Source organism: Meles meles, chromosome 10 (assembly GCF_922984935.1).
Source record: "Meles meles chromosome 10, mMelMel3.1 paternal haplotype, whole genome shotgun sequence".
Taxonomy (NCBI): Eukaryota; Metazoa; Chordata; class Mammalia; order Carnivora; family Mustelidae; genus Meles; species Meles meles.
This window is the reverse complement of record NC_060075.1, coordinates 42,234,688-42,249,221: the sequence shown is the minus strand read 5'-3', so window position 1 is coordinate 42,249,221 and position 14,534 is coordinate 42,234,688. Positions and strand designations below refer to the sequence as shown.

Below are 14,534 nucleotides of genomic sequence, written 5' to 3'. Positions count from 1 at the left end.
CCGGCACAGAGCCTAGCAAGACACTGCTGGGTGTTTGAGAACCACCCCCTCCCTCTTCTGTGTGCTCCACAGGGGCTCTGGAGCCTGAGCCTTCCCTCCAGCCACAGCGTGGTCTCTGGTAGCCTCCGGCTGGGGCAGCCCATGTTTGGGGCACCGTGTTGGCTCTGTTGGGGGTTCTAGCCCTAGCTCCTGCCCTTGGCTGCAAGGCTGTTGGGGTTCTGTGCGTGCACACACACCTGGGGCGTCTGCAGGTTGTGCTTAGGAGACTGAGGTGGAAAATCAGCCACTTCCCATCTTTAGGTCCCCCTCACACCACACTGGGTTTCTCATTTACATAAAGTGGTGATGCTTGCTCTGACCTGACAAGGCCACAGCCGGACCAACCAGTGTCGCTCACAGGCTGGCTGCTTCTAGTGGCCGACGAGAAAATGCTACCGTGTCCTCCTTTGCTGGCCCAGATCCTTTAAAGTGCGTAGACAGGCCTTCAGCCCCCCTCCAGGCTGGATTTCCCAGCCTGTGGCCTCACGGTGCTTCCTCTGTGGTCAGAACCACCGCTGCTGAGAGCGGTCCAGGCTGGGGGTGGTGGGCAAACTAGGGTCACATGTGTAAGATGAAACTGCACTTCGTGGGGGCTCCCCCTACACCCCCGTCCTCCCCAGCAGTGTTTAGTGTTTGTTGCCATGACAAACGGAAGGGCGGGATTGCCAAACGGAAGGGCAGCTGAGCAGTGCTGCCATACTCAGGAGACCAGCCCTGACTGCATGTTCCTGTACCTGCCCGCTGCAGCACGCACCCTGGGGTGCGCCTGCCCGCCGCGGCACGCACCCTGGGGTGCACCTGCCCGCCGCGGCACGCGCCCTGGGGGTGCAGACTGGGCATAGCCTGTGCTGCCGAGGTTCAGCCACCTTCCGCATGTGACACATCTGAAATCCAGTGAAAGCGAGCGTCAGGGCAGAGCCGTCTCTGGAGGGAAAAGAAGGCAGAGGGGTGGGTGGGCTGAGGAAGGAAGTGGGTCCCAGAAGAGGGTCCTGGCAGAGGGACCTCGGCCTGCCCTAGAGGGTACGAACCCAGTCTTGGTTAACAACCAGCTGCTAGAACAGCTGCCGCCTCCTTCTCTGTCGTTGCTTAGGAGGAAAAAAACAAAAACCCAAACCTAACATTTCCAGATGTGCCTGGTTTTCCAGACCCTCAGTTGGAGTAGGGGATGTGATGTAGGGGGTGGAGGGGATGGACTGATTGAACAAGATAGGTTTCGGTCCTCCGGGTGCCTCAGAAAAAAAAATCCAACCCAGAGCCACCTTAACCCTTGGGGTGTAAGCCAGCCTGGTCTGCGTTCGCCGTTGTCGGCATGGTGCAAGAAGCTCTCGATAAGCGGGGAGTCACGAACACAGGAAACAGGGACGTCTAAGCCTATGCCTGCTACTTTGTCTCCTCTCGCCTCAGGTGGGAAGTAACGACTTGACCCTTGTAAACCTTCACCTGGCGGCCTTGATCCTGCCGGGGAGTGAGAATCCGAGCAGGAATCATAGTGACAGCCACCGCTTGGCCAGCTTTGTGCAGACGTTGCAGGAAACCCTGAAAGGTAGGAAATGCTCTTTCTCCGTGACTGAGCCCACAGCTCCCACTTCTGAAGGGCAGGCACGGAGTGGCCTCTTCCAAGCATCTCTCCCATCCCTTAAGCTGACCCGGCTGTCGGCAGTGGTGTATCCTGAGGGCACAGAAGACCGCCATCCCTGGGCATGGTGACATCTGTCTCAGCGGGTCTACCACACATGTCCTGTGGTATCAGCTTTGGGGCCCTTCTAGCCTCCCTTTGAAGGAAAGATTGTGGGGGGAGGAAGGGAGGATACCTTCCCTCGTGACCAGCCCTCCTGGTTCAGCTGTCCCTGTGGAGGTGCCCCCTGCAGATTTGCACGTGCTCGTCTTGTGAGAGAGAGAGACCATGGGTGACAGGGGACCAGGGAAGTCCTGATCAGCACAAGTAGGCTTTTTCTTCCTGGTGGGATGCAGGTGACCCTGAAGGAGCCCTGGTACTCTCAGGAAATCTGGTTGTTCATCTTTGCTCCTTCATAGTGTAGGACCTGGACAAGCCCCCCACACCACTTGAAGCCTGTCTGGTTGGGGATGGCCGGTCCTCACCTCCCAGTGGTGCCTGGTGGGCACAGTGACTGTCTGTGGATGAATCAGGCACATAGTAGGGGCTCAGTGGGCCGGAACTGACTCAGAAGATACCAGAACCCTGAGAAGAGCAGAACTTCAGGAGGGAGTCGGTTCTCTGGGTCCAGGCTCTGGCCCAGCCTTAAAGTTCTTGTGTGCAGGGTTTACCGGGAAGGAAACGTTGACGCTGCTGCGAAGACTGGGCTCTTGTCAGCTTGGTGGGGTTCTTCAGAGCCCTGCCCTTCTCTAGGTGAGGGTTTCTGGCTAGAGTTCTGGAATTCTCTTCCATGCTCACCGATATTCTCTAGTTTTCTAAGCCTATTGCATGCTAGATCGGCCCCTCACATGGGTGATTCACGAACATCTGGCTATAAAAATAATTAGGTCACATTATAAATTGCATCTTAAAAAGGTGTCTTGGTTGTAGTAAAGTATATCCGACATGACATTGACCGTCTTCACCATTTTTTTTAAAGACTTTATTTATTTGACAGGCAGAGAGGCAAGGCAGAGAGAGAGGAGGAAGCAGGCTCCCTGCAGAGCAGAGAGCCCGATGCGAGGCTCGATCCCAGGACCCTGGGATCACGACCTGAGCCGAAGGCAGAGGCTTTAACCCACTGAGCCACCCAGGCACCCCTGTCTTCACCATTTTTAAGTGTACGGTTCCGTGGTGTTAAATTCATTTACATGGTCTTACAACCACGCCCTCCATCCGTCTGCAGAACATTTTCTTCTTTCCAAACTGAAACTCTGCCCATTCAGCATGAGCTCCCCGTCCTCAGTCCCTGGTGACCACCCTTCTCCTTCCTGGCTCTGAATTCGGCTACACCAGGTACCTCCACTTAGTTGGAATTGGGCAGTGTTTGTCCTTCTCTGACTGGTTTCGCTCACATTAGGTCTTTGTGGTTCATCCATGGTGTAGTCCGTGTCAGAGTTTCCTTCCTTTTTCAGGCCGGATACTATTTATTCTATTGTCTGTCTGTACTGAATTTCATTTATCCACTTGCTGGCTGATGGATCCCTGGGCAGTTTCAATCTTTTGGCTGTTGTGAGGAATGCTGCTCTGAACATTGATAGACAACTTACATTTGAACCAGGATGTGCTGTGGCCAACATTCTATTTAACTTAGGAGTTTGGGGGGCTAAAAAAAAAAAAAAAAAGTTTAAGCCAAGATACCCCATCAAAGAAGCGTCCCTGTGGGAAATTGTTCATGCACAGCTGGTTTCTAACCTATTAAAAGGATGACGTGATAGCTTTTAAAATCTGTGGACGTTTCTATCATTCTCCACCTCAAGCCCTTCTTTGCCTGTATGTAGAAGCAGAAAGGGGAAATTCTGGTTCCTAACTTCTCTGGTAACATCTCACTGCTTCTTTTTGACACCTAGAGAGTGAGCAGGTCATTGTACCAAGTTGCCAAGGGTACTGTTGACCTACAGCCTGGCTCACCTTGGCTTGTCCAGGTATGGACAGTGACTCCTGTTCCCAGCGCCCTTGTGTTTCTAACTGATATCCAGTGAGCAGCGGGTGACCCAGCAGACCCAAGGGTTCTGGAAGCCTTCCAGCCTGCCCCAGGTGCAGGGCCAAATCCATTATTAGCAGAGGTGGCGGAGCTAAAACAAAGACGAAGCTTTTTATTCCACAGCCTTGCATCAGAGCAAACAGAAGTGATTTGATTAGCAAACTCTGGGCCTTTCTGCCTTTGTCTGGAATGTGTGTCTGGTTGACATGAGCATGTGTGCCAGGCCTCTGATGGAGTGTTCTTCTTTCAGACCCCCTGGGGCTTACTCTGTGAACTCTGCTAGAGTGAAACACAGTGCGCGGTAATGCCTGGCGTCTGGGTTGGACCATCCCTCAGTGGGGACCAGCTCCTGCTGTTGCCCCTGGCATTCTGCAAATCTGGCACTCTCTGAGGAAATCAGCCCCAAGCATTCTCCCCTCTTTCCTGGGAACTAAGGAGCGCACCCCCGGGCACCCCAGGTGAATGGTGTTCTAGGAGGGTTCAGGCCTCCTCAGAGGCAAGGACCATGTTGATGTCCTCAGTGCCACCAATTTAATGGAAAGTAGATAAGTCGTGGGGGACCCAGATGTGCCCATTCAGAAAAGGAGCTGTTATTTTCATTCTTGAAATTACACAGAGCTGGGTTTTTTGACCTTTGACACCAGCATCTCACCTCGTTTCAGAATTGCCTTTTTTGGCCCAGACTTCTTCAGGTGTGCATCCCAGTGAAAACTTCCCATTGTATGGAATGTTCTGCCTCCATTCTCATAACCTTCAGTTTTTCTTGTTATTTAATAAATACAGCATCGTTCTTTCCTTTCAAAGAGTCCATCTGCATTCTGGGGTTTTCCTCACGCCTCATTCATGAGTTCATTGCATACATGTTTATCGACTGTATGCCAGGCAGCAGGCCCTGTTCCAGGCACGGGGGATTTTGTGACGAGCAACCACCCGTGTCCCTGTGGCTCTGCTGTTCTAGCGCTTTGCGAAGAGCCTGGGACTTGAGGGCTGGTCTGATGCATTGGAGCGAGCCATTCAGCGTCTCAGAGACTTAGCTCCTTACCTATGAAGAGGGCCCCGTGCCAGGTGAGGACTCCTGGATGGGCATTAGATGGTCGGGTAAGAGTTCTCAGGTCTGCTTTCCTGTTGAGGTTGGCACTGATTTCTCAAGACAGCGAGAGCTTGCCCTGCTCTGGGCACCAAGGTTATTGAGATGTGGCGTGGAGGTACAGTCACACAGTGGGGCCACAGGACTGTCTTCCTTCCCCTTGGCCTCCAGTGGTGGGGGTGACCACTTCAGTGCCCAAGTGCCCTCTGCTGGTGGCTTGTGTCATTTCACTTCAGATTTCTTTGCCTCTAGCCATTACTGCTGCAACATAGTCGCATTCAAGAAAAAAATTTGCTGTCTCAGATACCTTTGGCTCTCATTCATGAACTGCTTTCCTCAAAGCCTTCCTTGCGAGTTAGGATGGGAACCCTGCTCCTCCAATAATGTGGCTTCCCTGAGGGAACCTGGAGTCAGGAAGTGATGGTTAGGCAGAGATTATGGGAATCCAAGAGCCTAGCTGGGGTCCAGTGTCTTCTCAGAATGTCTGCTTCATGAGGGAAGTACTTTGTGATGATTCCACTTACTCTAGTGTACATCAAACAATGGTTGAAATGTTGAAAATACTCTAAAGAGAAAACATTTCCACTCTGGCCCTGTATTAGTCGGTTAGGGCTGCCATAACAAAATACAGCAGTCTGGGTGGCTTAGACAATAGAAGTTTATTTCCTCACAGTCCCGGAGGCTGGAAGTCTGAGAACAAGGTATGGGCAGGGGTGGCTTCTCCTGGGGCCTCTCTCCTTGACTTGTAGATGGCCACCATCTTGTATCTTTGCACGGTTTTCCCCACTGCGCCCAATGAACGTTTGTCAAGCTCTTATGAAATATCCAGTCAAGACTCTCAGGCTTTTTCCTGCCACGAGATTTGGAACACATGAGCTGGAACAGGGGTGATCTCTGCATCCTCCAGCTCCCCTTTTCCAGATGTGTTACTAACCTGCTCTTAAAGTCTTGTGGGCATGTTGGAGTTTTGTTTTTTTGTTTTATTTATTTATTTATTTATTATTATTTTTTTTTTTTTGGTTTGTTGGTTGCACAAGGTATGTAGAAAAATTGGAAGAATGAGAACCAGATAGATGTACTCCTGACCCTGGGGAGTCCAATCAGAGAATCAAGATCCCACTTTGTGGGCTGTGATCAGTTTTGGGTTGACCTTCCAGCACCTCTTAAATGCCTGCTTCTCCTTCTTTCCACCTGCAGGAGAAAAAGACATGATTGTTTTAGGGGACTTTGGCCAGGGTCCCGAGAGCAGTGACTGTGATATCTTGAGGAAAGAAAAGTTCTACCACCTGGTCCCTGCGCACACCTTCACCAACATCAGCACCAAGAATCCCCAAGGCTCAAAGTCTCTGGACAACATCTGGATCAGTAAAAGCTTAAAGAAGGTCTTCACAGGTAAAGCAGAAGTCCCTCGGTCTTTCTCCTCAGAAATGTTGTAAGACAGACTTGTCCAAACTGATCATCACAGATCCTTTGGTTTGATGACTCTAGTCGGGAGTTCTCCTATGTCCTCTGTGGGTGATTTACAGGATTATATATGATTTAGGCTCCTCTGTAACCATCATTCAAACAGCCACTCTGAGGAGTGAAGGGGGGCTATGAAAAATGGTGAAAAGGCATTCACTGATCTTCAGCAGGGTCAAACCTAGTTATAGGCCAGCAGAGGACCAGTTCTGAGAGGAGCCCATAGCTTACTCTAATTTTAAGGACGCTTGGTTGCTTAGCAAGCATTCCTCAAGCCTCCTCACATTCAGGCACCTTGTTGTGGCCTGTGGTTTCCTGACATGCTGTCGGTGCCCCAACGAGCCGCTGTTGAGGATGAGCGGACACGTCTCAGAGCATTGTGGTAGAAGGTGAGACATGCTTTACCCGGACCGCACGAGGACCGGGGTGCGGTGGGTAATCTCAGCGCAGGAAAGCAGCCCCAGGATCCCCCAAACCAGTAGCCTGCCAAGCAGACTGTGGGCCAGGAAATATTAGTCAGAAACAGGGCAGTGACAGGCAGTGTCTTTTGATGAACAACAGGAACTGTGGTTCTCCATCCTGCCTGGCCGCTTTGCTAAGTCCCAGCATGTTATTCATATTCTACTTCAGTGAGACATTTAAAATCTGTGAAAGCACTTTCTGGAGTTGGCCTGGGAGCACCTCGTGGGCAGCCAGCACTGAGCTCCTCAGCAGAATTTCCAGCCCAGGCTGCGTCACCAGCTTCTTGCACCTCTGTCTGGGTGCTGGTTTCCCGTTGGACTGTGTTGGGGGCGGGAATGCAGGATAAAGGGGAGTGGCGATCATCCAACATGGTTTGCGGAAAGGCGCTGCTCTCTAGAGGCTGGCCCCAGGCTGCCAGGAGGGCATGCACTCATCAAAAGAGAACACAGGGCCAGAAGGAAGTTGGAAATGATTTCATCGGTCTCCTTGCTGTGAAGTTCTAGAAACTCAGGGAGGAGTGAAAGAACTGAATAGGCAATTTGTAGGACTTCTTTGGAAAAAAATGTCACTGTGTACATGAGAAGACACTCAACATCACTCATCGTCAGGGAAATGCAAATCAAAACTGCAATGAGAGATCACGTCTTTGAGAGACATTTGACCCTGCCTCAGATATTTATTCTTATTGCACAGATTAGAAGAGGTGTATGGTGAGGAGGAGGTCAACCATAGGCAGATGGGTATGGCAGTGAGTGGGAGGCCCAGCCTCCGGGGGACTTCAGTGCCTACACAGTAAGCCCTCGCTTGTCCAGAAGAGCAGATTGGGTGAAACCTGTTGTTTGCACCGGCAAGCTGAGTGTCTGAGGGGTATTGATAGGGCATCCTGGCTCCCAGCTGCAGCAGAGGTCTCCACCTGCTGGTCCGTGGCCCCAGCCAGGCCCAGGCCTGATCCTGGGGTCTCTCTTCCCTCTCCCTCCAGGTCACTGGGCCGTAGTGAGAGAAGGCCTCACGAACCCTTGGATTCCCGATAACTGGTCCTGGGGCGGAGTGGCTTCTGAGCACTGCCCTGTGCTCGCTGAGTTTTATGCCGAAAAGGATTGGAACAAGAAGGAAGCCCCTCGGAACGGCAACGGGGTCAGCTTGGAGCGAAGTGAAGCCAACGTTAAGCACGAGCGATGACAGCACCCATAGATGTCTCCACCTCTGAGTCTGGAGGCCCAGGCAGGGGAACCCACCCTTCCAGGTGAAGACGCAGAGCCGGAAATGCGCCATGGTCTTGGGCCTGGCAACACTAGCCCCTGGGCCTCCACCTGCCTGCCTTCTCTGTGGACGTTCTTGGATCTCTCATGGGGGAGGTCCCACCAGAAGCACAGTGGGGGACCGAGATGTCTTGTAACCTGGGGATGCCATCCACCCCCGCAGACACAGGCCAGCCAGCCGCTGCCCCTGGGTAGCGGCGTGCACAGAACTGTGACAGGGCTGATGGGGCCGGAGAGGGTGGTCTCAGGCTGCTAGGCCGGGTCTGAGCCGTGCCAGAAGCACTCGTCTCTGACCACCGGTCCATGATGCTCTGGCCGCAGATTGCATAAAGCTTTTAACTGTGACTGAGCTGAGCACTCTTCTCAGATATTTTGAGTGGTGATTTTTAGTTTTGTTTTGAAAAAATAAACAGAGATGAATGTGCCTGGTTGCAGTGAGCATCCCGGGGGTGGGCCCCCCACCTGTGGGTGTTTTGTGCCCAGTTCCGGCACCTCTGTGAGGCTGTGGTCCAGGCAACGGCTTGTTTACACCCCCTACTTCGCAGAGATGCCTCCCACACCCCTGTCGACCTCCTGAGTTTACTATAAAATCTTCCTGTGACCTCCTCCCTCCCAGCCTGTTCTCTGTCTTCTGACCCCTGAGCGCCATTTGTGTGTCTGGCCATTCAGTGTTGGTTCCCTGCGCTGGGCAAGTATTCCAGAATGATCCTATCTCCTCCCTCCCTCCCCACCCACTTCAATTTTCAGTCCGGTTCCTAGCCCAGAGCCGCCCTACGGTGATTCCGGTGATTCCGAGGACTCTCTGTTGATTCTAGATCCACAGGAAGCTAAGCCTGGGTGTGTTAAGGGGGGCTTCATTTTTGTGGGGGTTGGGGGAGGGGGCAGGGAGACGAGCCCATGTTAACAGCCACAAGGTATCCCTTCCTTCGCTGGCATGGTTCTCCCTTAGGTCTCCTGTGAGACCAGATTATAACACCCATTTCCAAAGAAACCGAGGCTTAGAGCACTTAACCTCCTGCAGGTCACATAACTGGTAAGTAGATGGGGTTCAAACCCAGCCCAAGAGCCCGTGCCCACATGTCCAGACTGTGCTTGGGAGCACCAATGCCGTGAAGGCAGCAGCCCTGATAGCGCATGTGTGAGTCCTGAGTCTAGATGATGAGTTGTTCCAGGTCACCACGGAAGCCGAGGGTTTATTCCTCCCTCCACGGTGAAAACCCAGTGTGGACCAGTACCCAGAAACTGTTGTCACCACACAGTGTGAACCCAGTGGCTGGGGCTGGGGCCAGATGCAGTGACAGACGCCTATTTCCACCAACGACCGTCTTTTGGACCAGCCGGCTGCAAGGAGCGTCCCTGATCGTGGGCCCAGGAAGGAAGTCGTCCAGGTACTCTGGGGGTGCCTGGGCTTCGGCCGGGCCTCTCCGAGGGACCAACTCCAGTGGTGGGGGTGGTGAGAGGTATCTCTCTCTTGGGCTCAGACTGTGCCACTGGAGACATGAATGAGCCTGGACCAAAAGCACTCAAGTTAGAAGGAAAGTGATGGCAGGGAGGAAAGGGTGCTTCCCAGCAAAGCAGGCCATTTTTGGGTGCCTCATCTAAAGAGCAGACTTCACCAGCATTCGCCAGCCAACTGCCCCAAATCGTTTTGGCCAGATTGGCTTTTGCACCAGAACTATGGAAAGACAAGTCCTACGTGAGAGTAAGGGAAAAGAAATCCAATTAAATGACTTTACTGAAGGTCACTCCATTTGAGGCAGGGAGGGAGGGGGCGTGGAGTGGAAGGCAGCAGCCACATCTCAGACACAGAGGAGGTCCTGGCTTTGGCTCCTCACATTCAAGCAGTTGCTTGGAAGGCCTGTCTGCAGGGAGGGAGCACTGCCTGCAGCAGGGCAGGCCTGTCTACAGAGGGAGCTGCTGTTCTAGCTGCAGCCTTCTTGGTTTTTGCTTTAGGGGGGATGGTTTTGACTTGGGTTTTATTTTGCTTTGCTTTTTTTCTTGTTTTTGCCGTCTTTAATTAATGTTATTTTCAGGAGTGGTTTTAGGTTGGTAGGAAACCAGAGCAGAGAGCACAGAGTTCCCATACTCGCCATGCGGTAGTTTTCCTGTTGTTAGCATTAGTGTGGTGTACTCGCTACCACTGAGGAACCAGGACTGATACGTTATTATTAACTGAAATCCATAGTTTAAGTTTCACTCTTTGTACATTCCATGAGTTTCAGCAAATGCATAAAGACATATGTCCACTTTTCTCTGACCTAAAAATCCTCTGTGCTCTGCCTGTTCATGACCTGCCCCCACCCTGCCCCACGTCTCCCTGGCAACCGCTGGTCCTTCTACTGTCTCCCTGGTTTTGCCTTTCTAGAAGGCCATATAGTTGCAGTCAGTCTGTAGCCTTTTCCGGCTGGCTTGTCTTAGCAACCTGCATTTACAGTTCCTCTGTGTCTCTTCATGGCCTGAAGAGCTCTTTTCTTGTTGTTGCTGAACCACAGTCCATTGGATGGACTTTTTCTGCTCCCCACCCCTTGGACTCTTTCTAAATCCTCACCTTCTCCAGACTTTCCTGCCACCCCATCCCCAGTTCCGTCCTCAGATGGGACATTTCTATCCCATTCTTCCTTTCCTTCCCTCCCCATTCTTTTCTTCCTTCCCCTGCTTTCCAGGATTTTTCAAGAAGGGCCCTACTGCAAACCCATTTTGTTGGAAAAGCCCAGAGGAAAAGCCCAGTTGGAAAAGCCTTGATGCACAACAAGGTTTCTGGCAGGTGGGTTCGGGTAGGAGATGTGAAGGAATTACATGCTAGGGATGCTAGGGACCCGCAACGTCCCAGGGGCCAAGTGGAAGCTCTGCCGTCCTCTCTGGGTCCCTCTATCCTGGAGAACCACAGGCAAACACAGCCCTTCCTCTCCTGCCCCAGGGGAACCTTCCTCTCATGACCGTTGTCCCACAGAGGTGCTGTGATCAAAGAGCTCCCCTCCTCTCTCTGCACAGGAGCCAGTCAACAGGGCCCCGGGGACCATCTCTCCATTCTGCTGCACCAGCCCCATCCCTTACTGTCCCCAGACTTAGTGGTGGGGGGTGGGGACAGACAGAAGCCCTTCTGTGCTACAGATAATTGGCTCCAGTCTAGGACTCCCTCACTACTGCTCGGAAGAGTCAAAGGAAGCAAAATGGGCATATGGCCCTCAAGAGTGGGCCGCATTCTTCCAAAGCCAGAGAGATGTTCTTTACTTCTTTGTGTTTCTTTAGATCTAAGGGTTGAGTTCTCCCCGGATGCTCCCATGCAGATACCGTCCCACCGGAGTGAGTAAGAACCCCGCCTGGCCGGAGTCTCCGCCGTCTGTGGGATTGGGAGGTGAGTGCCCATGGCGTGAGAGTGCCATGGGGTCTGCTTGCAAAGGAAAGGAATTCATGGCTTCAGCAGCACTCAGTAATCTTAAACTGGCTCTTGCTTCTAAATAATCCCTGCCCACACTTACTGGCTCCTTACTGTCCCAAGCACTCGGCACTTGTAACTGCTTTAGTCCTCAGAAGAGTTCAGTGAGTTTGGTTCTACTGTCCGTGCTCCTCCTGCAGATGAAGGAGCTGAGGGACTGAGAAGGGAAGACAGGACGGGCTCTGGTTCCCCTGGGATAAGGAGGGCGGTTGGTCTGGGACATGTCGAGCAGACACAGAGGGCTGTGGAAAATAAGTGGCCTTGACAAAGGCAGGTGGGACTAACGGCAAAGGGACAGGCCAGGGAGATTTTGCTGGGTCTTCCAACTTCCTGGAAACCACATGGGAAGCTGAGTAGCCAAGGGTGACCTAGGCATTGGTCTTACCCCAGCAGCACACAGACTGAGGAAAGCAGGTGGGGGAGGGCCAGGGGTAGGCAGGTCCCCTCACCACTGCAGGCCAAGGGTGCAGGGGCAGGACAAGATTTGAAGGTCACGGGGTGGTCTGAAGCATGCTGGGACCTCTGACTTTTCCCTCCTAGGCTATTTCCAGCTCCACCCTTTTTCTCTGAGGGGTGCCTGTGGCCCGGTTGGGTTTGGTAACATAGACAGTTCAGGCCCATTAGAGCAGTGAAGTTCAAAGACAGGAAAAGGGGCTTTGTCTCCAGAGCACCATGTCCTTGGGTGGCAGTCATTCCCAGTGGCCAGGGAAGGAGGGACAAGGGGGAGAGAGACAAAGCTTCCGAAGACCTTCCAGGTCTGCTTGTGCCTTCCCGAGTCTGGGATCAAACTACATGAGTCAGGTTTCCCTTGGTGCTTGTGGTTGTGGGATGTTTAACAGTTAGTGTCTGCTAAGTGGGCTGGGCTCCAGTCAATGGGCAGTGTTGGGAGAGGGACATGCCTAGGCGCCCTGCTGACCTCCATGATGGTGAGACATTTAAGTGTATGGGGGGGGGGGGGTGCGGGATGCAAGCAGCAAGGACTCAGGTTTTACTGTGATGAGTGAGCACAATTGGCCGGCATTGTGTGATTGCATAGAAGCCACGGCCTTGGACAGAGCCCGACTTTGCAGCTGGAGGAAGGTGTCTGGCCCCTGGGCCCAGGCCCACTGTGTTTCCTGTGGCAGTTTCTTCCTTCTGGACTCTGAGAGGCTGAGGTGGTGGTTTTAAACAGAGATCCCAGAGACGGTTTTCTCTGGAAAGAAGGGCCAACAGGATACTGTCCCTGTTCACTGCTTTAAGGAATCCTATGAATTTTCCTGGCTAGAAAAATCCACCCCACTCCCCCACCACTAACTCTAAAACCCAAGGCCAGTGAGTGAGGAAAGCCAGGATGAGGCCAGCTATATCACAGATTTGCTGGGAGCTAGCAGGCACACTGAACTGCATTTCCCGGGTCTTCCCTTTACTTTTTGTCCTAAAGTGCTTTAACTGTGTTGTGGAACAAGGAGAATCACTTTCTGGGGCAGTGGGCCTCCCACTCTGGTACATGGAAGGATCACCCAGGAGCTTTCTGGCAAGCAGTTTCCTTAGCCCTAACCCAGGGAGTCGGAGAATGGAGCGCTGATAGGTCTGGCCTGTGGCCCAGCAGAATCAGTGAAGGTGCTCTGAGTCTCACCCTTTAAGAAACACCAGTGTTGAGGGAGGACTTTAAGTGCCTAGAAATGTGCCTGAGCCTCCTATATATAATACTAAAGATAGGACATCAAGAAGAAATGTTGATTAGGGTAGTTGATTAGGATTTCAGTGTGGCTTTTAATGACTAGGGAAGAGATTCAGTGGGGACAGTAACTGTGACTAGTACCAAGTCTCTGTAGGAGATCAGCGGGAGCTATGCAAGTGAAGGCTCAAAGTTGACAGGCAGCAGAAGCATTGTTACTGTGACTGTTGGATTCAGTGTCTGAGCCCTGGGCTTGCTGATGTCTCCAGGGTCTTTTCATGACTTTAATTACCAAACACAAGACCAAGTTTCAAAGACCAATATTGAGTAAATCCTCACTATTTGGTTAACAGCTGGAGCTCTAGGAATTTGTCAAACTTTCCTCCGGAATTTTTCTGAACATCGTTCTTCATAACTTACTTATTCAATTTTAAATTACTGGACAACTTTTTAGAAGTTTGATGTTCTCACGTTTACCACACGGTGGTGGTGGGGGGGTTCTCATGGGCCTGCATGCAGGCCGCAGTCACACTGAGTAGTTTCAGTGCTGAGGCCAGCTAGGCTTGGTGAATATATGGGAGGATCAGACCCGAGAGCCTTCGCAGGCAGCTTCCAGATGGACCCTGGAGGCAAGGGCCCCAGTTCCCATCCTCAACATAACATACAGTTATGTTCATGCTCTCAAAGCCTAGGCTTTCCCTGACAAATCTAGTCACTCATCTAACCCCTAAACACCTCGGTGCTTGGGAATCCCAGTTCATACGTATGTTACCTGGGAGTATGGGGTCATGAAGGAGAAGGCCTCTGTGTGCTTTCCAGTGTTTCATCTGAAGACAGTCCAGAAGCTTAGAGGGTTTGATGGTGCATTGTACCTTCAAACCTTCAGGTACCTGGAGTGTGGGACAGAAGACCTAGCATCACCCTAGAGGTGTGGTACATCAAAGCACTGTAGGGCTTGAGGTCAGAAGTTGTGAATTCCCTAGCTTTGCCTGTGATCCAGAAACAGTGGGGACCTCAGTCTGTGAGCCATGGTTAGCTGTCGAGCTGAGAAATCTCTTCGGCCAGAGGATCTGGTGTCTTTCCTCAATATGTCCTCTTATTTCTCTAAAAGCAAAACACTGGTTGTACTGAGTAGTGTCTTAGGTATTTGTATTCGGAGGCTGTGGTAGGATAAAAGAGTATCTAAATTTCAAATTACTCTCATCTCACTGATAGATTTTCTTGTTTCAAACACACATTGAAATGTTATTGAAGATATCTCTCAAGACTGTAAATAGTATTTAATATACTTTAGCATATAGTACACTTCCTATGTTTATACTCAGAGTATGTATATTGGTTTTTAGCCTAACTCAAGGAATTTTTATGGCAAACTCGTTAATGAGTTAAAATTGAACACAAGAGGATACCTGATTTTGGAATAGAACTGCAGACTTCAGTAAGTCCTTCTCTTGAGCTCTTGAAAGGATATACATATCTTTCCTAGAAGAATTAG

General features: G+C 51.6%; 1 protein-coding gene and 1 long non-coding RNA gene across 5 annotated transcripts in view; both read left to right on the top strand.

The window, feature by feature from the left end:
- EEPD1 (endonuclease/exonuclease/phosphatase family domain containing 1) overlaps nt 1-8,370 on the top strand; it is a 109,910-nt gene extending 101,540 nt beyond the window's left edge. For all 3 annotated transcript variants that reach the window (XM_046020588.1, XM_046020589.1, XM_046020587.1), the window contains exons 6-8: nt 1,444-1,582; nt 5,962-6,156; nt 7,667-8,370. In XM_046020588.1, the coding sequence (XP_045876544.1) occupies nt 1,444-1,582; nt 5,962-6,156; nt 7,667-7,866 (534 nt within the window). In that variant the 3' untranslated portion in view covers nt 7,867-8,370. The remainder of the gene's footprint in view (nt 1-1,443; nt 1,583-5,961; nt 6,157-7,666) is intronic.
- A 405-nt stretch (nt 8,371-8,775) lies between these two features.
- LOC123951697 overlaps nt 8,776-14,534 on the top strand; it is a 27,309-nt gene continuing 21,550 nt past the window's right edge. Inside the window, exons 1-3 of one of the 2 annotated variants that reach the window (XR_006820501.1) lie at nt 8,776-9,334; nt 10,610-10,710; nt 11,196-11,301. This is a non-coding gene — a long non-coding RNA (uncharacterized LOC123951697). Of the gene's footprint in view, nt 10,711-11,195; nt 11,302-14,534 lie in introns of both variants that reach the window. The other variant, XR_006820500.1, reaches the window with a different exon arrangement.